The sequence below is a fragment of the Blennius ocellaris genome, assembly GCF_963422515.1.
Source record: "Blennius ocellaris genome assembly, chromosome: 15".
NCBI lineage: Eukaryota > Metazoa > Chordata > Actinopteri > Blenniiformes > Blenniidae > Blennius > Blennius ocellaris.
This window is the reverse complement of record NC_137664.1, coordinates 21882419-21907241: the sequence shown is the minus strand read 5'-3', so window position 1 is coordinate 21907241 and position 24823 is coordinate 21882419. Positions and strand designations below refer to the sequence as shown.

The window sequence follows — 24823 nt, the reverse complement described above, 5'->3', positions numbered from 1 at the left end:
CAGGTGTCTTTTATACAGGTAATGAGTGGAGAACAAGAGGGCTTCTTAAAGAAGAGCTAACAGGTCTGGGAGCCTCAATTCTTACTGGTTGATCGGCCATCAAATACTTATGTCATGCAATACAATGGACATTAATTATTTAAAAATCATCCACTGTGATTTTCTGCATTCTTGTTTTACATTCTGTCCCTCACAGTTGAAGAGTTTAATACAAATTAGACCTCGGCATGCTTTGTAAGTAGGAAAACCTCAAAAATCAGCAGTGTATCCAACACTTGTTCTCCCCACTGTGTTTGTTTGTCGTGTTGCATTACAAAAATGCTGATTGAGACATTTGTCTTTCAGATATTTCCATTTGTCAATATTGAAGTGAAACTGCAGATTAATGGACAGTAATCTATTACTGCGGGCCCAGAGGGTTTGGAATGTGGATAATAAATCTGTCTAATTTCCCTCTAAAGGTCTGAACCACTCAAAGTTTAAATCTTCACGTTGGAGTAGAACTTCTAATCTCCTCAGCTCGGCAGGTCTTTTTAAAAACACTCAAACAATAATCTTGAACAAGTGAACCAAATAAAAACGCAGACAAGTGGTTTAAAAAATAAGATATTTATCAGATTTTTTTTTCATACAAGTGACAAAAGAATAAATAACTATCTACAAAGAACTATTAACAGATGTTTGTTTTTTGTTTTTGTTTTTTTTTACATCATTTACAGTTTTACATGTTTTTGTATCAACATTTTCTTGAACATTTTGACATTTTTTTTAGGCTTCTTTTGTTTGTTTTTTTTGACACTTGGTCACCGTTGACGGATTTTTTTTAAGCTACATCCTAAAATTGGCAACTTGTAATTCCAGCCAGGGTCTCACACACACACACACACACACACACACACACACACACACACACACACACACACACACACACACACACACACACACACACACACACACACACACACACACACACACACACACGGAAACTGCTTGTTTCTTCAAATCATGGAGTCAAACTCCAGCTTTTCACCATTTTAACACTTGAAATGGAAAAAAAAATAATTAAATAACAATGTGCAAATCAAAGTTTCCTGCAGAAGCTGAGAGCAGCGCCGGTCGCTTTTTTCAGTCACATCTGAAAAGTTCATGGTTCAATTCCCAGTGGCACCTTCCTTCCTGTTGTGGAATCTCCTGACACGGCATCAGATGTTGGCACGGAACAAACAAACAAAAAAAACCTCCTGAAATCAGCAGCTCGTGTCGTTTACGCGCAGCGAGCACGGCGCTTTGGGAAGTACATGCAAAACGATGGCTCGCGTGTTATTTTTGTCAGGTTTCAATGGATCAAATGTCGATTTGCAGCCTTGATAGTCGCCAGGATGCTGCAACGCCGGTCACTCTCCCTGCAGAGCCTCGTCTCAACAAGACATTCAAACTAACTGCAAGAAAATTGGAACTGTGAGTGGAAGAGACTGAAATCTAGTGCACATTGTTGGTATTAAAACCAGTCAAGCTCGCAAAAAGCTGAGATATTTCAAATAATAATGGAGTTGTTTTGTAAACTCGGTCTGGGAGGGAGCGCCCTCTGCTGCTCTCAGCTTCTGCACACCAAGAACATCCTGATTCATTAAAAACAGTCCTAGATGAATAACAGTCGAGAGACGGTCTAAAAAAAAAGAAAGAAAATCAACCGTATGTCGGCGGTGCTCCGCTGGAACAGAGGCGGTCACAGTTTGGCAGGACGAGCACATTCTAGGAAAAAAAGTCTACCGGTGTGTCACTGCGCCGCGCTGGAGCTGGAATGTGATCGAGTCTAAATCTGTCCCGGCCGCTCAGCTGCCGCTTGTGCTCTTCCCCACCACAGCTTATCAAATAATAAATTAGAGACGGGGGAGGAGAGGGGGGGGCTCAGGCGTGGAGGTATTGACGGTGCTCTTGGTGTCGGAGGTGCATCGGGAAGAAGGTTCCTTCAGCGTCGCTGCCCAGAGAACTGCTGAGAGACTCTTCACCAGAGCTCATCATGTCCACACACGAGTCCTCACTGTGGAAACACACACACACACACACACACACTCCGTCAGGTGATAATCCTCAACATTTATATTGGCGAAGCCTTAAATCTCCTCAGAGGGTTTCAGCAGTGTCCAGATTAACCTGCTCTATTGGCACGTTATTATAAACCCATGAAATACCAGAAACTCCTCCTGACACTTCACTTCACGTCAAACATGTTTGTGTTTCCAAAACCTGTTTGTTTTGTTTTTTCATTATTATTCTTGCTTCGGTTCTTCTCGTGTCGTGAACCGTTTCCTCCGCCTCGGCTTTAGTCGCCTGTTGTTGCCATCACGACTTTCATGACGCCAGTTCAGAACAGTTGGGCGATTAGGATTTCTCCTGTTACTGTACGGCCCTGCTTTTGGGATCTCATTTCCAGCGAATGGATTCAAGTGTTTGGTTGCTGTTTGTGAGAAAAGAACAGGAAATAGTGTGCGAAAACCTTTTTCTAAACCCGAGTCGCGTAATGAAATTACAGGAAATTTAACAGCGCCGCCTCGCGGGAGGCTCCTGTGCAGTGTGTCACCACCACTGCTCTGTTGTTCCTCAACCGTTTCCACCAATCAGCTTTCTCCTGCTTTCCACTCGCTGACTTGTGTGAAAAGTCGCATCAAAGACGACGCGGTGTGGATTTGTGATGTAATGGAAACGTCTGAGTCGGTGGGACGTGACTGCAGACTCGCACGCCTCCCGGAGATATGACACACACACACACATACACACACCCGCCCCGCCCCTCAGTCTGAGTGTGTGTGTGACACACTGTTACAACACGTCCAGTGTTGCTTCATGACGGCGTAAACAGACAAAAAAACTCCATAAAGTGCTCGTCAAGTGTTGGAAAGTTGGAAGTTTCGCCGTCCAGCTGAGTCATGTTGACGGCGACACGTCGCGGTGACGCGCCGGGCGCTGGTCCGACGCTGCACCCGCGTGACGTCGCGCTGAAACCCATCGTCTCTCCTGAGTCATCGTTAATTCAGTGTTTGGACTTCAGTGGAATCCACACAGTCGATGTTGAACCATCATGCAGCCGTTTCTTTTTAAAGCGTGATACAGATGGAACGATTAAATGAAGCTCATTGTTTGTTTTGAGTGGTTTTACAGGAATTATTGAAATAAAATCCACTATTCAATTGGGGTTTGGTTTTTTTTTTTCTTTGTAAAAATATGACCTCAACATACCCAGGTAACAAAGGTTTAAAAAAAACAACAAAAAAAAAACCTTGCTCTTCAGGTGTGTGACGTTGCTCAGTGGCTGTGGTGCGACGCAGCCTGGCGGTATGGGAATTTATTAAAAAATACCAGGAACCAGTTTTAGTTTCTCCAAGAACGCAAGTGTGACGTTGAGCTGCTGGTTTTGGCTTTGAGAGAAAAGGATATGGACTGTTTGTCTAGAGGAGAGTTTCTGTTCACGCCTACAATCCTCACCCAGTCGCAACCACGTTTTCAATGAGGAAGAGCAGTCGTCGGGGTTTTTGTTTGTGTCGTGTCGGCAGAATGGAGGTCATTCTGAGGAAATCCCGTTCTGTGAAATGAAACGCGAGTTCCGGGGGGGGGGGGGGGGGGGGGGGATCTCTCCGAGCCTCTGACCTGTCGTTCTCGTCCCAGCAGGCCTCGGGGATGGTGGGCAGCTCGGGCACGCTGCGGTGGCTGTGCAGGTTCTTGGCGGTCCGCCGCGACACGATCCACTGCAGCTTCCTGTGGTCGGGCTTGCTGCACTCCGGCGAGGCGTAGTCCGACAGGCACTGGGCCACGCGCTCGCTCCACAGGCGGAGCTCGCCGTCGGCGATCTGGAAGAACCACAGCAGAGAGCGGGGCGCGTTTACACGTTTGGCCCTCTGGCGGCGGTCCGGTTGCTTTAACGCCGCCGGGGGGGGGAAAGTGCAGGTGTAAACAGAGCTGCTTTTCTCTGTAGGTCAGCGGGACGGGAGGAATCAGCTTGTGTGGATCAAGGAGGAAACCTGAGCTGCTCATGTAACACCTGAAGGGATCGCCAACCCCCGATCCTCATGGCTGTTAAGTAAAGCCCCCGTTCCATTGACATGCAGAGAGTCGTCACAGCCGAGGGTTACGTCAGTGCAGACGTCAGCTGCTGGTTTGAACGCTTGATATTTGGGTGCTGGTACCTTCAGGTGTCTCTGGATGTGACAGGCGATCTCCAACATGTCCTCCGACCGAATGGCTTGGATCTCCTGCCTCAGGAGGGACAGGGCCAGGACGGACGGCTGGAGACGGGGGAGACAAGTCGCAGGGAAACGCATGAGCCCAAAATAAGAACGTCGGCGCGAGCGACTCATTAGAGCAGGCGACCCGGCTCGGCCCTGTGGACCCCGCGCTGGCTTTCCTACCTTGGCTTTGGAGAAGGAGATCCGGCACAGACAGGCTTTCAGCTGAGCCTCCAGCTTCTCCAGGCTCAGCGTCTGCTTCCTGCTCACACAGACACAAACACAGGCTGGATGTCAGAGTCTGACACCGTGGACCTCCCTTCACACTCGAACTGTTGCGGGATTTTGTGAGCCGGAGCCAAAGACGAGTCGTTATTTAGCCTCAACGCTTGGACCCAAACAACCTGGTATTTTTAACTGCTTCACATTTATAGTCATACTTGGGTACACTCTGATGTGTCTCTTGACCCAAATCACACACGTTTCTCTTTAAGACATGTTTCACTTCCGGTCCCACATAAGAAACTCTTTTGAACATTGCTGGAGCTTCACTGAAGCAGACAGATTGATCGCGGTCACATGCAGTGGGAACTGGAGAGCTGAAGTGCAGCTGATGAGATAAAAACAACACAACAGGGTTATGCAAGTGCAGGGCTGTGTCAGCAGCTGGAGACGACTCTTATCAGTGCACTTTATATAAACTGACGGCTGCCCTACATCGCCGCCTGTGACAAACAAGTAGCTCAAACCAGTGGAAGTGTGACCCGAGTGGAACTCCGGTTCAGCCTCGGGGTTTTAACCCGTCTCAATCCACACGTAGGAACTCCCGACAGTTTGAACCTGGGGGGGGTGACGCTCTCACCTGTCGCTGGAGTGCGAGAGCGCGATGCGGTGGTACAGCTGCAGGAAGGTTAAGGCGGTGACGGCTTTGGACTTGAAGTCGAGCTTCTCCGCCACGATCTTCTCCATACGACTGAGGTCAGACACGGTGAAGCGACACTGGCCGATGCGGATCAGCTCGTCGGTGGGCGTCAGGTTGCACTCCTCCTCCGTCACCTTGGCGGCCATGTGGAGGCAGCTGAGGCTGACGCAGGACAGGTGCTTGGGCTGGATCTGGAAGGGGGGGGGGGGGGGCTGAGTGAGGCTTTAAAGTGATTTAAAAAACTGATCGCCTGTCTATCGAGCAGTCGCCACAAATAGGGACTTCAATGTTTACATGCAGTGCGAACTGAGTCGAGAAAGCGAGGCGTGTGAGGTCTGATCCTTCCGTACCCTCATCATCGCCAGGAATCTGTCCAGCAGGTTAACAGCCAGCACGAACGTCTGCGTGCTGTAACCGAAGAAGCTCGTCAGACTCCACAGGTCCTCCACTTTGGCATCCCTGCACTTTGCCGAGATGCGTCTGTCACCCTGGGGGGGGGGGGGGAAGAGAGGGACGGTCTGAACTGACCCACTTCTGCTGCCAGACTGACCGACGATGACAGACTGGACACAAAGAGGGCCGGCCGGGAATAGCATCCTGGGTCACACGCTCACCTGAGCTGTGGATTCGATGAGGGCCAGGCCGGTCTCTTTGGGCAGGTAATACACCTCCTGCTCATAGTTCACCCTCAGCTCCTTCATCAGCTTGAAGGCGTCCATGTCTCTGCTTCGCTCTGGGGGAAGTGAATGTGCCGCTGAAACTGTTCCTGCAGGAAGAAATCACAGCACCGTTTAGCCGTTTTCACAGCAGCGTTCCACTTCGTATTCCCAACCAATCACACTTCAAAGACTGAGATCAAAGACCTTACTGTGGGACCAGGTGGTTTAACGTCAAACCTCAACATGTATTTCAGACGTTTAACTAGAATCCTGCAGCCAAATATACTAAGGAGCACTACCTTATTTATTCCTGTAACTTTACAATTAAAGCAGTGAGGATATGGAGCTTGTGGAGGATTTCCAGAATTTATGACAATGAATTGCTGAACATTTCTCGTAAACACACGTCTGATATGCACTTCACACATTTACCCAGACATTTTGAACATTTTAAGAAGAAAAAAAGAAACCAAGTACAAAAAAATAACAATAATAAATAGTGCGATTATCGCCTGGTGTCCAAAAAAAAGGATCAAGTTATACACAATCTGTCAGTGTATTCTGGTCAGCTGGTGTTCTTACATCAGTATACAGGTCTGGTTACACTGGGGGAGAGGAGGAGGAGGAAGAGGAGGAGGAGGAGGGGGGAGGAGGGGGGGGGGGATTACAGCAGAGCCCGGCCCACTTCCCTCAGCTGAGCCCTGGTGTCACATTTCCTCCTAGTAGACGCCTTCTCTCTCTCTCTCCTCTGAAAAACAAGCGTCCTTTTCGGGCTCCTGTGTGTTTCTAACCCGAGCCCAGCTGTCAGGAACCTGAAAGTGTGGACCTGAGCTCCGTCCCGTCCGCCTCTTCCACCGTTCTCACCCTGGATTGTGCTGCTGGGAGCGCAGAAGAGGTTTTAAACCCTCTGCTGGAGGGGGGGAGGGGCTGCTCTATATCCCTCTGCTGCTACTGTACAATAACACACACACTCGCCACTAGAACACAACATCCACACCCCCGGATCTCAGCACTACTCGGGGATATTGTGTTAAATGTGCTTATGATGGTTTGCTAGTAGTTAATATAGGTTCGTATGTAAACATCTGAAGGAGAGCAACAACCAGGATGGAAAAACCTGAGTGAGGGCCGACGTGCAAACTGAGATAAACAACATTATTTATTATTTGAAAGCTATGAAAACAGCAAAATAAAAACAGATCAGTGATACCAATTATCTAGAGGCTCGAATTAAAAAAAAAAATAATAAAAAAATCTAACATTTGAACCCGTCCTGAATAATCCGAGTCAAAACGGTGTGGTTGAATTAAAGATGTCAGGGTGTAAAGAGAATGATATTTAGAGGCGATAATCGGACATTTCTTTAGAAGTACTGGTTTTTTTGTTAAAGAGCTATTTTTACTCTTCAGACGGTTTGCCTACGTTCAGCTCCTCTCAGTGTGAAACACGGACAGAATTGTAACTCCTCACTAAAAAAAACATGAATAATATATAACATGTAGATAAAGTGCCGTTATTAGAGGTTTACTCTACCTGAGTTTGGAGTTAAAGCCACATTTCAGCTCTGTTTCTGCTCCGTCCAGCTGAAAGATTTCCTTTCTGTCTGTCTCCTTTTCTCTCTTTGTTGACGTTCACAACGATCACGCCCACAACCGACGTCATACAAACCGACCAATCACAGGCTCCGCTTCACCGAGATCAGTCGTCCTTTTTTGTGTTTGACGATCCAAACGAAGCCCGTCGTTTTACGTTTTCAGCCAAATTTTGACTTATTCCAAAACAATATCGCATATTCTGTCGTATATCGGTCTTTGTTCCATGATTAAATGTCCGTACGAGTGAAGAACAACAACTATTCTACATGACACAGCCCTCTTTGACAGATGTTTCTGTCAGCCAATCAGCGAGACGCACTTTGGCACGTTCAAATAGTCCGCCCAAAATGGGTTGCTCCGATTGGTTGGTGTTTGCACAGAGCCCGAAATGGGCTGCTGTGATTGGATGGTGGACGCACTCAGTTCAGAAGCTGTGTTGGCATTACGTAGTGCTTTTCTGACATGGATGGATTGATAAGATAAAATAAGATATACTTTGTTGTCCCCGTGGGGATCGTTTTTTGCCTGAACTCCATCCAGGTGCAGCTTACAAGCTATTAAAAAACTGAATAAGAAGACCCACACGTTTTTTAGTATAACGATGTAAGAAACGTGTAGGGTAAACATCCGTTATTTGAGTAGAATATGCGTGCAGTGGTTGTGTTAAGGTTTTTGATTTTCAAAGATACAGGACACAGGATACAAAAATCATTTGTACTTGAAGTTTACTCAGAGTTTGCCTCCTCTCTGTGGAGAAAAAAAACTTAATTCCTATAATAAAATCATGTCTCTCAATGACCAAAGGCATAGTTAGATAAACTCTCTGATGTCACTCAACATGCTGTATTAAGCCTAAAATCATCTCACCATTGTACAAATATCCAGACAATAACATATTGGTCAAAAATAATGCCCTTTATGTTCATAGAATCTAAATTCCATGACACATAACAGCTTTCTTTTCAAGTCTAATCAGACAAAAACCTAGAAATATGGAATCATGTTCTGAATAAATTGCTCTAATGATGAGTAACTAACATACTTTAATATTCTAGCAACAAAAAAAAAACTATTACAGAAATTAGAATCATTTCAAAGTTGTGATATAGTGTAAAGGAACAGATCAAACATTCATTTGAAGGACCTTTAAAGGCTTTCTGAAGTTATATATTTAAAAAAGTATTCAACTGTATTCAAAAGTTCAACTGTTTAGAATCCAAAATGTTCTCAACATTCTTTATGAAATCAGCAGAGGCCTCTCTGATGAGGTCACTCTGACAAACAAGATATGGTCGGATAAATCAATTTGATATAGTCGATAAATCTGTGTTACACTGGTATTATAATACATTCAGGTCAATATGAATAAAGCAATCAGCGAGGAATTGAAATGAGGAGTAAAACTCTTCTGATTGTCCTCTCTATTGCCTGTTGTCATGTGATGCAGATCTGGAATTATGACTAAAACCACAACTGAAAGTAATTGGCAGGATCATAACTTTAAAAATAAAAACAAATAAGTCTAGAGGCTTGTTAAAATAACAATAAAAATGTTATAAACTGTTAAAATAGCAAATGTGAAACTAGACCGTCAGCAGTTCCTAATTGTAGCATTCAAATGTCATAAATGCAAGACAATATTTAGTTTTGTTGAATTCAGCACAACTTTTTATTTCTCGAGGTTCCAAAGTATGAAAGTTAAAGGTGTGTGTGACTGCAGATGAATTTAGGTGGAGGAACGACGGCAGAAAAATCTGTTCTGGTCATGAAGGTTGCAAACCTCTGCTGGATACATGTCATTTTGCATTTGAACAAACTGTGTAATTCACATACTTCTTCTATTGCCAGGGAAAACGTTAATGAAATAATGTGTCGTCGTGTTTAGATGTCAAACTGGATCATTTAAAAAGTTGTGAAGAGGTGAGACACAAGGACAACTCTGGAGGCAGATTTATATTCAATTCAAACAACAACATTTAATATAGATACAAGCTGAACACACATGGAAGTGATGAAGCTTGACTATGACTCCTGCAGCCAAATCTGTGACCTCACCTCCTCAGCGACACAGATACACGTTAGAATACACCAGTACACTGTACACAATACTTAGCATTGATGTATTCAATAAACTTAACATATTTTAGTTTATTTAACTTCAGCAAAATATAGTTTATTTTTAACATTTGGGGTGCCACCAATGACTAAAATGTTTTTTCTAAATCGTTCTTCTGTCTCCATACACAAGTAGTGGCATGAAGACAGGCAATGTCCTGTATTTAAAGTGTATTATTACGTCGTCTGTCCTCCGGCTGCGGGTCCTCCTGCTGCGGTCTCCCGGTAGGGGTCGCTGTCTATAAAAAGCAGCGTTGTTCCTCGGGCTGCAGGTCTTGTCTCTGCGGGTCTTCACGCCGCTGCCTCCGTGTCCGCAGAGGCACCCGCCTGTCTCCAGTCCCCTCCTCGGAAGTAGACGTAAGCGTCTATATTCCGCTGCTTTCTTTTCATCTTTTTCCCCCCCATCTGCCCCTTTTCCCCGACACTCGGCCCAATGGAAGCCACGATGGAGGACTGAAGAGCAGCCCGGGAGCCGATTCCACCCCTTTCTTTATCCTAGAATCGAGCGGGCCGGATGAAATCCAACTCAGCAGGGGAGGTGAGGCGCCGTCTACTGCCTGGATCTGGCTCGGTCCATTTAAAGGTCCCTCAGCGGGAGCCGGCTGCTTGGGGCTCGCCTCAGCCGCACCTCGGCTTTCTTTCTGCGGCCAAATCCGAAAACGAGACAGTAATATTTTCAACAGGTGTGCTTATAGTCGCGTTTTTGAGCGTCTCCGGAGTTGACATAGCTGCGCGTCTAGCTGTCAACATTAGCCACACTCCGGGAAGTAGTCTGCTCCGGGGCTCCAGTCATGCACCTGTCGCTGGATTCACGGTGTTTTCCCTTCGAAAGTGGAAGTATTTCTGGACGGATTCAGGTAGTTTCCATCCAGATGACACATGCGATGATCCCACAGATTCTAAAAACAAGATATGGGCTTTCACTTGGATAAAGTCAAAGCTTAACCCTCGACCAAGGAAGGCCCGGAGTTTGGTGGGATTTCTTTATAAATAAACGAACAATTTAACCTCCTCTCTTTAATAACTCCTCTTTTTTTTTTTTTTTTTACCGTGTTAGTTGATGTTATTAAAAGATGTATTAAAACTACAATCATACCTTCAATGACTTCAAAACAATAATCAGAGCAGTTATGTAATGACTTTCTGGTTACATATCTTATCTACTAGATAACCTCAGTCAATCTCGGGCATAAACACCGTGTTATTTAGTTTTAAATAACACTAATTTAATTTAATTTACCTTTTAAAATGGTTATACTGAAGCCCACAGACAATATATTTCAATAATACTCAATTATCGAAACATTGTACAAGTTGAGCAGGATTTCGTTTTGTTACATTCAAAGAAATATTTAATACTCATTGGCTGCTCATCAGAATTATTAAATGTTAAATGATTTCACAAGCAGCAGAGTGTATTAGTTGTTCAACTTGGTGTAAATGAGAACGATGACATTGAAATTGTGACAGAGAAGACAGAGTTTCTATCTGTAATGACCGAGTATAGTTACTGATAACCTAACCTGATCGTCCCGACCAGCTTCAAACTGTCACAACACGTTTTATTTAAAATACAATAAAATAAAAAAACGTCTCTCCTAAGCGGACAATGGTATCCGATGGGGAAATCCAGGAGCAGATCAGGAATGAAAACAAAGTCCAAACTCAGGAACAGAAACACTATGAACACAGTAAGAGCAAAGCTGATTGTCACTACATCCACCTAATCAAGCAGAGGCGTCCAAATAGTCCCTCCTATCTATTTTTCCAGAACCCTGGAAGTGTTTTAAGTGGCGGCCATGATAAGGAGCATTCAAATCCTTGATAAGCCAAGGAAAGGAGGCTCAATGCTTCCTTTATAACCTCCTTTAGCCTAGGAAACCCTGATGCTTCCTTTACCAAAACGAGACCAGGCCATGATGCCCCACATTTTCTTGTGGCAACAACATTTAAAATCCACCCACTCATCAAGGGTATAAGAAAGGAGGGACTATTCGGAAGCAGACTAGACAGGTATGTCACAATAAGACAGGAAGTGAGGCACAGGTAAGTGTGACATTGAGACACACGAGGAGTCCTGACACAAACTGCACCAAAATCTATAACATGAATCCAATTTATGTGCTGCAAATTGTCAAAGTGAGCCAGAAATCAAAGGGATGTTGAGAGCTATGGATAAAGATGAGTGTGGGCGATATGTGCACGTCTAATAAATGAGTAAATGTGGAAATGCATTTCTGCAGAGGTATAGTAAAAAGTAAAGATAATTATTGATGAGGTACTGTTAAAACGGACACGTCTGGAAAGGAGTCTGAAATGTTGTGGAGAGCAGAAGCTGAAGCAGCCTGTTGTGAGACTGATGTCCAAAGCTGATGCGGTTTTAAGAGGTCAGAGGTCACGAGGCTTGGACACCAAACGGCCATTCATTGTTATTCCAGCACAGTCTGCTCCGTTTAGCCACATTTTGTGAACATTGTTCACCAAGACAACCCACCGTGTGGCTTAAAGGTACAATACGTCATGTTTCTGTCATTGGAAACTTGTATATGTTGGCTAATCAGCTGATCTGGACGGTGGGGGGGGGGGGGGGGGGTACAGAGCCCGAAGCCTGTGTGTGACGTGCCGTGTCGCCCTGCAGGTAGCTGTATCCAGTGGGGAGGGAGGCTCAACCCAGGGACGACAGGATGAAGTTCAGCGAACCCTGGGGACGCCAGAGGCTGTCGTTTCTTCTGGAGACGGCGTCCTCTAGGGAAGCCACGATGTGGAAGGGCTACATGCCGAAGAAGCCCTCCTCACAGGTGAGGATCCACGCTCCACCTTCGCTCAGTCAAAAAAACAGTGTGTGCCTTTTTAACACGGAGGAGCTCAGTGTTCCTGGAGCCAAAGTCCAATTTCTTCACCGACGAGATGATTTTTGAATTAAATAGCACAAGTTAATCAATCCCAATGAGAAGAGGAGCGAGTTAGCTAGTGCAGCAGAAGAAACTTCTGTCGCTCCTCCTGAACCCTGTTATTCTTCTAAAAATTCATGTTCAAACCTTTCCTTGTTGTGCCGGGAAGTGAAGGTGAAACCTGACTGTTTAGAACAGATGCTCTGGTCAACTGCCACACAACGACCTGTACGTATGTGTGAAAGGCTGCGTGGAGCACGTTACAGGAAACGTGGGCAGATCAGAGGAGTCGTGGTCTTTAAGCTTCATCAGAACCACAGCAGGTCCAGACAGCCTGTTAACCTGTGACCACTCCGAGCTGTGAGGATTGTCTATCTTCATTTATGATGTGCACATGGGCGTGATCAAGACAAGTATAGTGACCTGTCTTTTCCCAGCATGCCGTTTCTCTTCTGGTGATTTCTAAGAAAGAGCTCTCTGGAGAGTGTACAAGGGTTCCAGGTTTACAAAATGTATATTAACTGATCTCTTTCACCCAGAAAAGACTCTAAATTATACTTGATGGAATTCAAAACGGCCCGTCTTTGCAACAACACACAACTACAATAATCAAACGTGAATCATTAAACATCTGATTGCTTTCATCCAAATCTTGATAAATGGAGAACTCTGGTCTTCTCCTCAGTCTCAGACTGAAACTGCCTCCTTTACCCTGACTGGAAAACTAGAAATCCTCCAGTTTCAGAGCTTTTTGTCTGAATTCTCAGACTTCCTGTCCAGTTGAGTGTTGAATTGAGATCAAGTCATTGTGGGAGACTTTAACATCCAGCAAGTTACCAGCAGCTCCTGAGCAGGTTTCTTGTACAACAAAAGTACACTTGACTCATTAAACGGTGTCATTTATTTTCATTAACAGTGACACACTTTTCCAGCAACTAAAACTTTTATTTCTGTAACAAACAGTCGTTCCTGTCCAAGGTTGTTCATGTATGTAGTCAGATGTCAGTCACTGAGCTTCCTCCACTCCGTCAGCTGGTCACCAGACACATCATCATCATCATCATCATCATCATCAGCCCGTCACCACAAGAAGATGAGAAACTTTGTCTTAAGGGTGTCCCGACACCTCAAACTGCATCGGTAACCACGGCAACGTGCCGGCACACATATCCCTGACCTCGGATTTCTCTGTGGCCAGTGTTCACATAGACATGATATGTGAAGACGGTCCACTGCTGCTCGCAAACACACACACACACACACACACAAGTTGTGGCCCGAGATTTTGTAAACGTAAACAAGTGTTGACAGGCGTTGTGGTGACAAAGATTCTAACAGCCTGGGCTGAAACTACTGAAGTTTGTGGTATTCACTGTATAACGTATCCATACATACGTATTTGAAACTGTGAGAGACTGAGTCAGTGTATGAGTTCACGTGTATTTATTTATTTATTTAGTTTGGGTTATTTATGACATTAAAACGTACTAGTGTGTGAAAAGACTTGCAGAAACAAGTGAGAGCTTCTCTTCAGTCTCCTTGAAGTTTGTATACATAAACCTTCTCTCTCACTTGGTCCTGAGCTCACGTGTCGTGGCTGACCTGAGCATTTCTATCAACGTATGTGCAGACGTGGATGGAGCAACTCCTTATTTTACCGAAGGAACAATGTATGTCCGATGCTTTGTTGTGAACATAATGTATCACAAACATCTGACTGAACTGCCATCAACCACGTTTCCATACAAGAGACCTCTGGCTCTGCAAATCCAACATGGCGGAAGTTGAATCTGAGAGAAAAGTACAATTTATCCTGACTAATTCACAAAAAGTGTCCGATTAAAAGCATAGAGCATAAATTGCAATGACGTTAAAGTCCTGCAAGATGTGGTCAACCACCGGCTCCCATGAATGGGAATAAAAATCAATTTTTCTGTGATTGAATTTGAACATGATCTGTGTATGTGCTGTGCTGTTATAATTTTGAAAATGTTCAATTGTTCATAATGAGGCTTCACTTTATAGCACCTTAACGTGACTACCAGGACTACAAATGTGTAATAAAATAGGCTTTATTGAGACTGACACAGCTTCCAGGGTTTCATATATACAGTAATTTAGAAACGTATAAAAGAACCTGTGACTTGTCGTATTTATGATGTTAAACATTTCATTACATTTCCAGCTGTTTTTGTACCTGATTTTAGTGCTTTCGTCCTTTTTTTTCCGGAGGTTTTTGGACAATCAGAATAGAATAGATTAGAATTAAATCATTGAATCGTTGAAGCGTTGCTCCACACAAGGAACAACAACATTTGTATACCATTTCTAAGCCGTTTTGCTTTTTTTCCTGCTATTTTTAAAGCTTCTTTCTCCCTTTTTGAGAGGCGTTTCATCTGCGACAGACACATGGTGGTGACGCTGCTCTGCACGTCTGCACATCTGCACGTCTGCACATCTGCACGTCTGCACGGCTGCACGTCTGCACCCGGCAGTGTGAGAGCAGCCGTACCTGCAGAAACCATAATCCAGCCCTGGAGCACAATTGTTCTCCCCTCGCTCTTGTAAGACGCTTATAAACTGTTTTTCCTCCGTCTTCCGCTGTAATCGTGGTTGATGAATGCGGAAATAAAAAAAAAACAAAAAAAACTCTGTCTGATGTCACGGTCTTGGTTTGGTTGAAGTTGCAGGCGGCGGTAAAATTGTGTGGATCTGTTAGATTTGTGTTAATGGTTGCAGTCGTTCAGGGTCAGAACATTGTAGAATCTCACAAAGCTCCACATGAACACATTCAACTATTTCCTTCCCGGCTTCCTCTGCGACAACAGGGTTGCTTTTAGCATGGATGATGAATGAATTGTTGATCTATTTTTTTTTTATTGTCTGCTGCTCTGCAGGGGTTGTGATCGGTCAGATGCTACAAACTCCGCCCCCTTTTATGTGCACATACACTGTTCCTAATAGGGAAAACTCTGGGTTGAATTAGTGAGTTGATAACTACTTGGTAGTAATGAGGACGGTGTATGTCAGGGTAAGTTGAGCAGGCAATGGAGGGAGAGCGGCTCTGTTCTGCCCGGTCCGTCGTCTACACCCCGCACGTCTGTGGATTTTTCCATTGAGGATTGTTGTGCTCAATCCTGGAGCTCCATGAAGCCAGCATTTAGTGCAGCTCCAGTAAATCCCTGGTGAAAGCTGGGAGCAGGTCATACACAGCTGACGTGAGAAGAAGAACAAATGAACACCAGCGGAGGAACCGTGCTCAGTAAATGAAGGCAGCGAGAGTTCAGAGGGGCTTATCAGCACCTTTGGTCCAACTCGAAGGCTTCAGACTGCTGCAAGAGGTCAACGGGACAGTTTGTCTCAACAGACAGGCAGATAAAGCAGACAACGAGCAGCTCATCTCTGTGTTTTGCACCGGGTTTCATTACTGTTGACTTTATGTTGATTGGTTGGATTGATTTTCAGTAGTAATCATTTGATCTGGCAAAATATCCACAATTCCATCATGTACACTGACCACAACAAAGGAAAACCTTCCCGAGTGTTAATTTAAAGGTTATTACAGCAACGTTTGACCAGTCTGACCCACTGAGGATGAAAGTGGCTCCTAAAGTGAAAAGAGTTAAAGCTGAGGTGGACCTGCCGCTACCGGCCCGTGTTGTTAAACAAGTACATTTCTTCCATGACAAGCAGTATTTGGTGTTTGGCTCACCAGCAATTGGTCCTACAATTTGTCCTCGTGGCCCTCTAAAGAGAGGACACTGTCTTCAGGGGACACTCCTTCTTGGATTTTATCCGAGGTTTTGCTTTGAGCCGAATTAGATTTCACTTTGAACACGTGGAATAAATCTTCATTCCGAGCTGTCGGACCCGTTTTCACACCGCAGCTTGATTTGATCTAAAGATGTGGAGTTTCAGAATATTAGCGTTCAGTCTTTAGCCACACACTCTGAGTCTTTTTTGAGATTATGTGATTATGAGATTTTTTAGGAAATGTATACAACTGGCCAAAAGTGTAGCTTGAAAAAATACTTGGAACAAACAAGCAATGATGAATTATGCTGTTCACAATCATTCATATTTTCCTGTTGGCTTAATAAATCTGTCACATTCGAGGAGAATCACCTGAAAAGGGAAGAAGAAGTTTCCAGATTGTCCCAGGCTTTGGACACGTGAAGTCGATGGCCATCGCGAGGGAATAGTTTCTAGTTTGGAGTGGAGTTGCATTTGAACCAGCCAGCAGGGCCCACGGCTCTCTGACCTTTGACCTCTGCTGCCCGCGTCGGCGTGTGGAGGGGACACAAAGAGCTCCTTTCATTTGGATTGTAAAGGTGGAGGTGATCCCATTCATCCAGGTCGTATTGCAGAGATCAAACCAAGGTTTCGCGAAAAGTTTAGAAAGTACTTTCGTTTTCTAATGCCTTTGTGTGCCACTTCTGTAACTTTTTGCGTGTATTATTCATTTATTTTTTTTGTGCACATTTGGATACATTTTTGTAACATTTCATCACAAGTGGTTCCTGGAGAATGAGCTTCACAAACACTCATGTTTGTCTTTTTAGTTTACCTTTCCCTCCTTGCTGAGAATTATTCCTCCACGTCTCTATCGTATGTGCATTAAATTAATATACTGTAGTTTTACTTGTTTATTGGATCACAGTGTCGATCACTCTACTCCACCGTACTAAAATATCTTCTTCAAACCATCCTTGATTCAAAGAAGTATTTTTGTTTTTAAGATATGGACTTTGTCTTGGAATCCTGTTTTGTTTTATAGTTTCTCACTTCAATTTGTTAAAAAGCTGAGAAATGTGCTTTTCAGTCTTTCAGACTCTGGATAGGCGTGAGTCATTAACCCCTTCACGACCGTTCTATTGAAAAGGAAGTGATTCGGACGTGAGCCGGGGGGGGGGGGGCAGATTGTCTCGGTGTCGTTTCTGTAGAAGTGTAACCGACACCTCATCCTTCACTTCAGGTGGAGAACAAAGCCGAGACGAGTGTGAATACTGAAATGAAGCGAGGCGACTTCTGGATTCTTCTCGTCTCTGTTCAGTTGTGGCCCGTAGGGGAAAAAAACAAACCGTAGACAGCCGTTTGCTTCCTGTCCCGTCCGCAGGATACAGACGTCTCCCCGGCCCAGCGGGACGAGGCGGTGCGCTGGCTGACGGAGCTCCACGGACGCCTGCAGTTCTACCCAGACAGTCTGGTGTTGGCTGTGAGCATCCTGGACCGCTTCCTCGCTCCCATCAAGGTACACGCACTTTGAGTCATCGTCCAGAACTGGAGAAAATACCAGCTTAACCCGCATTTTTGTTGGGTGAAAAATGTGAAAGTCCTAAAAAAATCTCTCAGCATTTTGAGTGGTTGATAGGAGGTCTGGCGTGGAAGTGTTTCTGGCGTCCCATTCAGATCCTTGATGGCGTTTTGCTTCCACTGGGCAGGAAGACTTTTCTTCAAAAATAATTCAAGTTTTAGCTCCCACACCATTGTAAATATTAGTGTGATTTAAAACTAGTATATTAATAGACACTCATCATAGGTCCTCAAACGTTATGTCATTTAATTGTCGATATTTAATCATTTGTCTGGGATATAATGAATATGATCCAGGACTAATGGGTCGTTTTAATCCTTTGTAGAGTGGTAGTAGAAACACTAACTGAGAAATGTGAGGCTTTTTATAGAATCAGGGGCAATTGGTCATTTGGGGCAGGTGAGAGTGAACCCCGCCTGCTCTCACCACAAACGACTGCAGCCACAGTGTGTAATTATTCATTCTTTAAGATCATCTAAAAATGGTATGGTCTGTGAATATAGCTTCCGCATATCATTTTTGTGAGACTTTTCTTTCCTGGTTATTAGTCTCCGTCTTGCTGCTTCCTCTTGAGCCACACATCTTCCTTATAGCCCCCAATAGAAGAGCCCCCATTGTAGTCATTTCTCAGGACTAATTGTTTGATTTTGCAAAATCAAACAATTAGTCCTGAGAAATGACTACAATCTCAATATAAGGTCAATTTTAATGAAACGTTCTCGTACAAAATACAGTGAAATGTTTGATTCCCAACCTTGAGAAATTTGTCTTCGACTTATTTTGATGTTTTTTTCTTCAATTGGCTATCTCCCGTGCTCCACCTTTTCATGGGATCGCCACCTCTGTGTGAATCTTTAGAACTCTGACCGAAAAACATTTCATTTTCGGTTTATTGATTGAAAATGTTTGCGATAGCTAAATGTAAAGGTCTCCATCAAAGCCCATGTCATCTTCCAACTCCTGCTGTGTTTGTCGCTCAGGCTCGTCCAAAGTACCTGCGCTGCATTGCCATCACCTGCTTCTTCCTGGGTGCAAAGACCTGTGAGGAGGACGAGGTAGACCACACTCACAACGCAGCAGGCAGTGAATACTAAAGCTGTAAGCTTGACTTTGCTCTGTGTGTGTGTGTGTTGCAGTGTGTGCCCTCTTTGAAGGAGCTGGCGGAGTCCAGCGGCTGTGGCTGTTCGTCATCAGAGATCCTGAGGATGGAGAAGATCATCCTGGACAAACTGAACTGGGATCTGCACACCGCGACAGCCCTGGACTTCCTGCACATCGTACGTCTGACACACACGCCCAGCGTTGGCGATCACCCACTTCTACATTTTTATTCTCGCTGCTCTTCTCTTTCTCTCTATTTTCCATCAAGTTGTGTTGAGGTTGTTTCCACCTTGTGACTGTGTTTCTGTGTTGGAATATTATTTCCTCACCTTGAGGGCAGGGTAGACGTGCGTTCCGTAAATTCACGTTTCTGCAGTCATACGAGATGTGATCATAATTATTAGCTTCATTATTCCAGATCAAAACTCAGACTTGGAACAATGGACTATTGAGCGTGAAGAGCCTGATGCTCTCTGTGAGGCTCTACATTTGTGAATGTTGGTGGAAACCCTGCAGCGTGCGATTCCCTTACGCTGGTGACATCTGGTGGTGAGAACCAGGTACTGCGGTTGTTCTCACTGCGAGTCACAACATGGGAGTGTTCAGGCCCGGCGTTGGTGAGCTCTAAAGACAAGTATGAACGGGCACCAATGCGCTTCCACTCGACGTCCAGGGACACGTCTGACCACAAAGACTGTGAACGCCATGTGTCCCGGGGACGGTGGCGTTGCAGAAAACGACACAACGGATAAACGTTATTGGTGCACGTCGTGTTTTCGTTTAAGAAAATGTGTGGTCTGACTTCTACAGTCCTTCTAACTTTCCAAAGAAACTCTGGGAAACAACATGGAGGTCTGTGCCAGAGGGTCTGCAGAGACACAGTGCCTCGTGGCAGCCTGGCCTCAGGATCACACTCTCAAGCAATTAGCCGAAAACACACGATACGGTGAAATGTAGGCAGTCGCCACATGTGATCAGATCACTACAAACCCATGTTAAACTTCAGATCTGAACGGGTTTTAGTTAAATTATAACATCAACCTGAAACAAAACATTCAAGTTAATGTCAAATTTCATTCTTACTCTTTGTAAGACAATAAACGACCTTTTGAACCCTCTCTCATTGCTAATGCTAACGCTAATCACAGCTTCTGAGGATACAGGCGAATGCTGAAGTGACTTGCAGTGGGACATTTTCCTGCTTTAGGACTGAATGAGTAGTGATGCCAGAGACCAACATAGCTCTCCAGCTAACATAGCATTAGCATCCTCTACAGCTACGACAGTGGGACAGAGAGACAGCACCTCTGCAGCCAACGTGTACAGTGCTCTTCAAAGAAATGTCTGGTGTTCCAATGAACCCTTTAGTCTGGAGAACCGTTCCTCAAGTCCCTCCTCTCCCTCGCCACCCCACAGTTCCACGCTATGGTTGTGTCCTGCCGTTCTGGGTCTCCGGGCTCCGTGCTGGGTCTGAACCGGTCCCAGCATCTGGCTCTGCTCACCCAGCGACTCTACCACTGTCTGTCCGACCATACGCTCATGCAGGTACACACACACACACACACACACACACACACACACACACACACACACACATGCACAGATCAGTTGTGCTTTCATGGGTTTCTCACAGAACTGTAACTGTGTGTGCGTGTGCAGCTCAGAGGATCCATGCTGGCCTTGGCGCTGATCACCCTAGAGCTGGAGACCTGTTGTCCTGATTGGCTGGCTCTCACCATCGACCTGCTGAGGACGGCTCAGGTAACGCCCGTCAGCCTCTATCCTGAAAATAACATTTAAAGTGTCACTTTTCCAGCTCAGAAGCTTGTTTTCTTTCTATTTTAATTGCCAACATTTCGAGAAGCTTCAGGTTTCTTCTTTTAGCAGAACTGACTCGAACATGTCATTCATACTCTCTCGGTTTATTTTACACTCTTTCATCCACTAAAATTTGCTTTTTTAAACACAATGTATCAATATTTGTAGCTTTTTCTAGACCATGAATAACTTTATATCCTTCCAACCTTCTCAAAACTGCCAAACATTTAATCACTCAAGAGTTCAACACCTTTAAATTCCAGTCATATTAATTCACTAAATACAAACACACAGAGGTTGTTTGACAAAATTCTTCAACTTGAAAACTTGTGCAGTGGGTTTTCCTACTAATGCACGAATGAAAACTCGGCCCCACTTCTTTCTTTCCCCCTTGGGAACATCGTGACGGTAAGAAGAATGTTGTGCTTCACCATCTGGACTCATTCCGTCGCTTCCCTGAAAGTGCAGGAGTCCTCCTTTGTTTCTGATTCAAGGCCTTTGACTTTCCCGACTGATTCTTTTCTAAACCCCCGTCAGGTGGGACTTTAGTATCTTTTCCGTATCCGTACCTTCCATATTGCCGTTCTCTTTGCTTTTGGCAGGATGTTTCATATCCTGACGTTTCGCTCTCTTATCCTCGTTCACTCCTGCCGCTTTATTTCTCTTCCGAGTTTTCAGAGGGTTTAGTCGATGGACCGTCGGGGGGATTCTGGTGCAACGCAGCTAATTCCAACGTGGCGTAATTGGAAGCCCTTTATTGATTACCTTCTTTTTTCCTCCCGGGTGTTTTACATGAAAAGTGGGACGATGATAAAAACCCTGTCTGAACTCTGTGTCTCCAGATCGACAGCTCCGAGTTGATCCGCAGTCGAGAGCTGGTGTCTCGCAGGCTGTCCTCCTCCCCCAGAGCCTCCCTGCCCCCGAACACGCTCTACATCTACCAGCCCCCCGCTCCGGGCCCCCCCCGGCCCCGCCGCTCACCGGGTACCTCCTGACCTCCGACGTGGTCTCGGAGAGAACCGTGTCTTGGGAGTTCTGCGCCTGTAAAAGCGTTTGTCTCCTCGTCCGCAGGCTGTCCCCGGGACCAGGCCCCCCCCGCGGAGAGCTGCCGCCTCCCCGCTCTGCTCTCGCCTCCCGGAAACACCCTGCAGAAGGTCACACTGCGCTGCAAGGCCTCCGCCAAGCGCAAGGTGGCGCTCTCACCCTCCTCCACTCTCACCCCCTCTCCTCCTTCCTCTCTGGTCCTAACCTCTGATGTCCCATCAGGTGGAGGAGATGGAGGTGGACGACATCTACGACGGCATCAAGCGCCTCTACAACGAGGACGTCACCAACGCCACCGCCGCCGCCGTCCAGGAGGGGGCGCCACCTGCGCTGGGCGGAGCGGGTCTGGCCGTCTGCAGTGTCCTGTCGCCCCGACAGGAGGGCAGCTCGTCGCCCTGCCCGCCTCTGCAGCCGGTCAGCGCCTCCTAGAGACCAAACAGGATGTCAGTCAACCCCCCCCCCCCCCCCCCCGAAAACCTCCTGAGCACCCACATCCTGTCAACCTTTCAGAATAAAGTTACATGTATTCCAGAGACACACAAAGACGTCCCGAGGCAGCTACAGAGGTTCACCCAGAGTGAAGGTGTGTCTCAGATCCCAAACAGAGCCACACACGATGAGGATGTGGGTGCTTCAGCTGGTTTACCCCCCCCCCCCCCCCCAGTTCAGTGACCCAGAGGTCCCCCCCCATCCTCCCCTGCAGCCGAACAGAGCCCCAAAAAAATTTAAACATTGAAAAAGTAAAAAAAGCTGCTACTGCTGCTCTTGTATTAATCATATGTTTGAACACAAGTATGAAAAAAAGGCTTAAAAAAAATCAACAAATACAAAAAGTTACCTTGACAAAAAAAAAAAACAACCCACCTAGAATTAACATTTCCCAGTAACGTGTCCATCTCACCTGTTTGTCTCCGTTTGTCTCCTTATATTTGTTCCTCCTCTTTTTCACCTCATATATTTGTGTTTTTTGCATGTCGATCCTTCTCAACTCTTCCCTTACGAGTGTAAACATCACGTTTCCTCCCACATTCAAAGGAGAAAAACAACCTGATTGTCAATAAGATGCTAATATATATCGTTATTAATGAACATTTTATTTATTTCTCTTCTGGAAAATGCTATTAAAGCTGAAGCTTAAAACCTGAGTTCATCCCTCCGAGGTAGCAACCGAGATAATGTTTTTTTTTAAAGTTGCTTCAGTGAAAATGACACAAGTCCACTTTTATAAAACCTCAAAGAGTTAAAAAAAACAGCTTTAGTCTGTCTTTGTCGATCTTTAGTAGCCACACCTTTAACCCTGGTTTAACTGAACGAGGCTAATCTAATGTTATCCAGATTTAATGAGACCTGAGTTTGAGTGGAGGTGAGCAGCTTGGAAGCTAAAATGCTGAAATGTGATTTCCCAGTTGGTGTGTGTGTGTGTGTGTGTGTGTGTGTGTGTGTGTGTGTGTGTGTGTGTGTGTGTGTGTGTGTGTGTGTGTGTGTGTGTGTGTGTGTATGTAAAAAGCTCTGTTCCTGCTGTGGGGGCTGCTGGGGACTCCTCCAGGTCCCTGAACCTACTGCAGCACCAATTAAAGTCTCAAGACCATGAAACTGAAGCTGCTGTCTGTCTGGTTTCTTTCTACTAAGAACAGGTGGATTCTTTCCCAAACCTCAGTCGATCCCACAGGAGCTCCACTCGGGAAACTCCCGGCCGTCCAAGTGTAGTTGTATGAGGCTTAGAGGCAGAACATCAGAGGAAATCAATTTTACAAGTGACTCCTGAGGTCTGCGGTACCTCGCTGGCTTTTCTCTTATCGAGGTAACTTCAAGGATTAACTCGGGCTTTCTGTCCACCGACGCTCGCTCACTTCTCACTGGGACGAATCACCCCGGTAACTTGCGCTGAATTTCTAACCCGCTCCGGACCGGGAGCCTCGTTAATAAAACATTGCGTAAGATTCCTACTAGAAACGTCCGTGCTTCCAAAAGCTGAAAATGGCGTGTGGCACAAAAAGGTCAATTACAGCGTGCGCCGGCACATCTGCACACAACTTTCCTTGGAATAGATCACAATCCACCTGGTTGTGCACTTCCTCTCCCGCCCTCAACACGCCCACTGTCGGCCTTAAATGGTCAACGCAAAGTGTGGGAGGAGAGTGACATCATGGAGGAGAGTGACATCATGGATGACGGCGAAACAACAGCCAGGGAGCCTCTGAGAGAGAGAAGGAGAGCTTTTGGTGGAGACACAGCAGACCGACAAAGTCCAGTTTAATGTGTTTATCAGTCACTAGAGAGTTGGAGGAGGAGGAGGGAGGAGGAGGGAGGAGGAGGAGGTCTGTCTCCAGCAGCACAGCACCCTGAGCTCATGACCGTGAGCGGCTTTTATCAGGATTGACAGCCATGGTGTAGAAATATACTAAACTGTGTCACATATGTATAATAAAATCTAGAATTTCTTTATTTCACATGTAACCCATTAGTAAATCAGCTCTTTTTTTTTTGCATGAGACTTTCCCAGAGACTCACTTTAGTTTTTACCGTGTTCATACAGTTTAGTCCAGGGGTGTCAGTCATTTCAGTTGAGGGGCCACATCAACCTAACCTGACCTCTGGAGGGCCGACAGGTCAAACATCACATGTTAAACTGCAGATATGGACAAATGTCAAAGTCTTTCCTTCTTTTCATCCTTTTGCAAGAATTTTCCAGTCTATTCTGAAATATACATATTAAAGGAAATCAGATATATTTGCAAAACAAACACAAAAAAACTCTCAGTCCCCTGTATCTGGTATCATATTTTTATTCAGGATTAAAACAAGTTGTCATCATATGGAAACTGTTTTGAGTTTACGTGTCTAAAGTATCATTTCACACAAGTTGGACTCATTGTTTTATTGTGAAAGGCGTTGCGTCATGTGACCTCCACAGACGCATTAATGTTGGAGGTCAAATTCTGACCAAGGGCAGTTTTGAATGTCATTTTTACCAATCTGGTGTTTTTAGATCAGCCTCTGTCAGTTTTCATATTTTTTCTTTTAAAAAAATCCCATGGCGGCCGGATTAGATCCTCTGGCGGGCCGCTTCTGGCCCCCGGGCCTCATGTTGGACACCCCTGGGTTAGTAGATCTGGATGTTACAGCTGTAAATCCTAATACGAG

The 24823-nt window shown here is 45.3% G+C and overlaps 2 protein-coding genes across 3 annotated transcripts; one reads left to right on the top strand and one right to left on the bottom strand.

Moving 5' to 3' along the window:
* Positions 1–866: 866 nt before the first annotated feature.
* Positions 867–7407, bottom strand: ccng2 (cyclin G2). Of its 2 annotated transcripts, XM_080510471.1 has the most exons (9): positions 7335–7361; positions 6384–6676; positions 5757–5908; positions 5493–5630; positions 5083–5333; positions 4404–4482; positions 4182–4280; positions 3646–3845; positions 867–2041 (listed from the first exon to the last, which is right to left on the bottom strand). In XM_080510471.1, exons 3-9 carry the CDS (start codon positions 5859–5861, stop codon positions 1909–1911), a joined length of 1005 nt encoding a protein of 334 aa, XP_080366597.1. In that variant the 5' UTR covers positions 5862–5908; positions 6384–6676; positions 7335–7361; the 3' UTR covers positions 867–1908. The 2 variants fall into 2 exon arrangements, with proteins under 2 accessions (XP_080366597.1, XP_080366596.1); XM_080510470.1 differs by lacking the exon at positions 6384–6676 and having other exon boundaries at positions 7335–7407.
* Positions 7408–9812: 2405 nt separating this feature from the next.
* ccni (cyclin I) lies at positions 9813–23277 on the top strand. Its single transcript, XM_080510623.1, has 10 exons — positions 9813–10049; positions 12150–12309; positions 17519–17653; positions 18697–18771; positions 18853–18993; positions 20234–20362; positions 20477–20578; positions 21478–21619; positions 21707–21825; positions 21902–23277. The coding sequence occupies exons 2-10, from the start codon at positions 12196–12198 to the stop codon at positions 22106–22108; spliced, it is 1164 nt and encodes a 387-aa protein (XP_080366749.1). The 5' UTR covers positions 9813–10049; positions 12150–12195; the 3' UTR covers positions 22109–23277.
* Positions 23278–24823: the final 1546 nt, after the last annotated feature.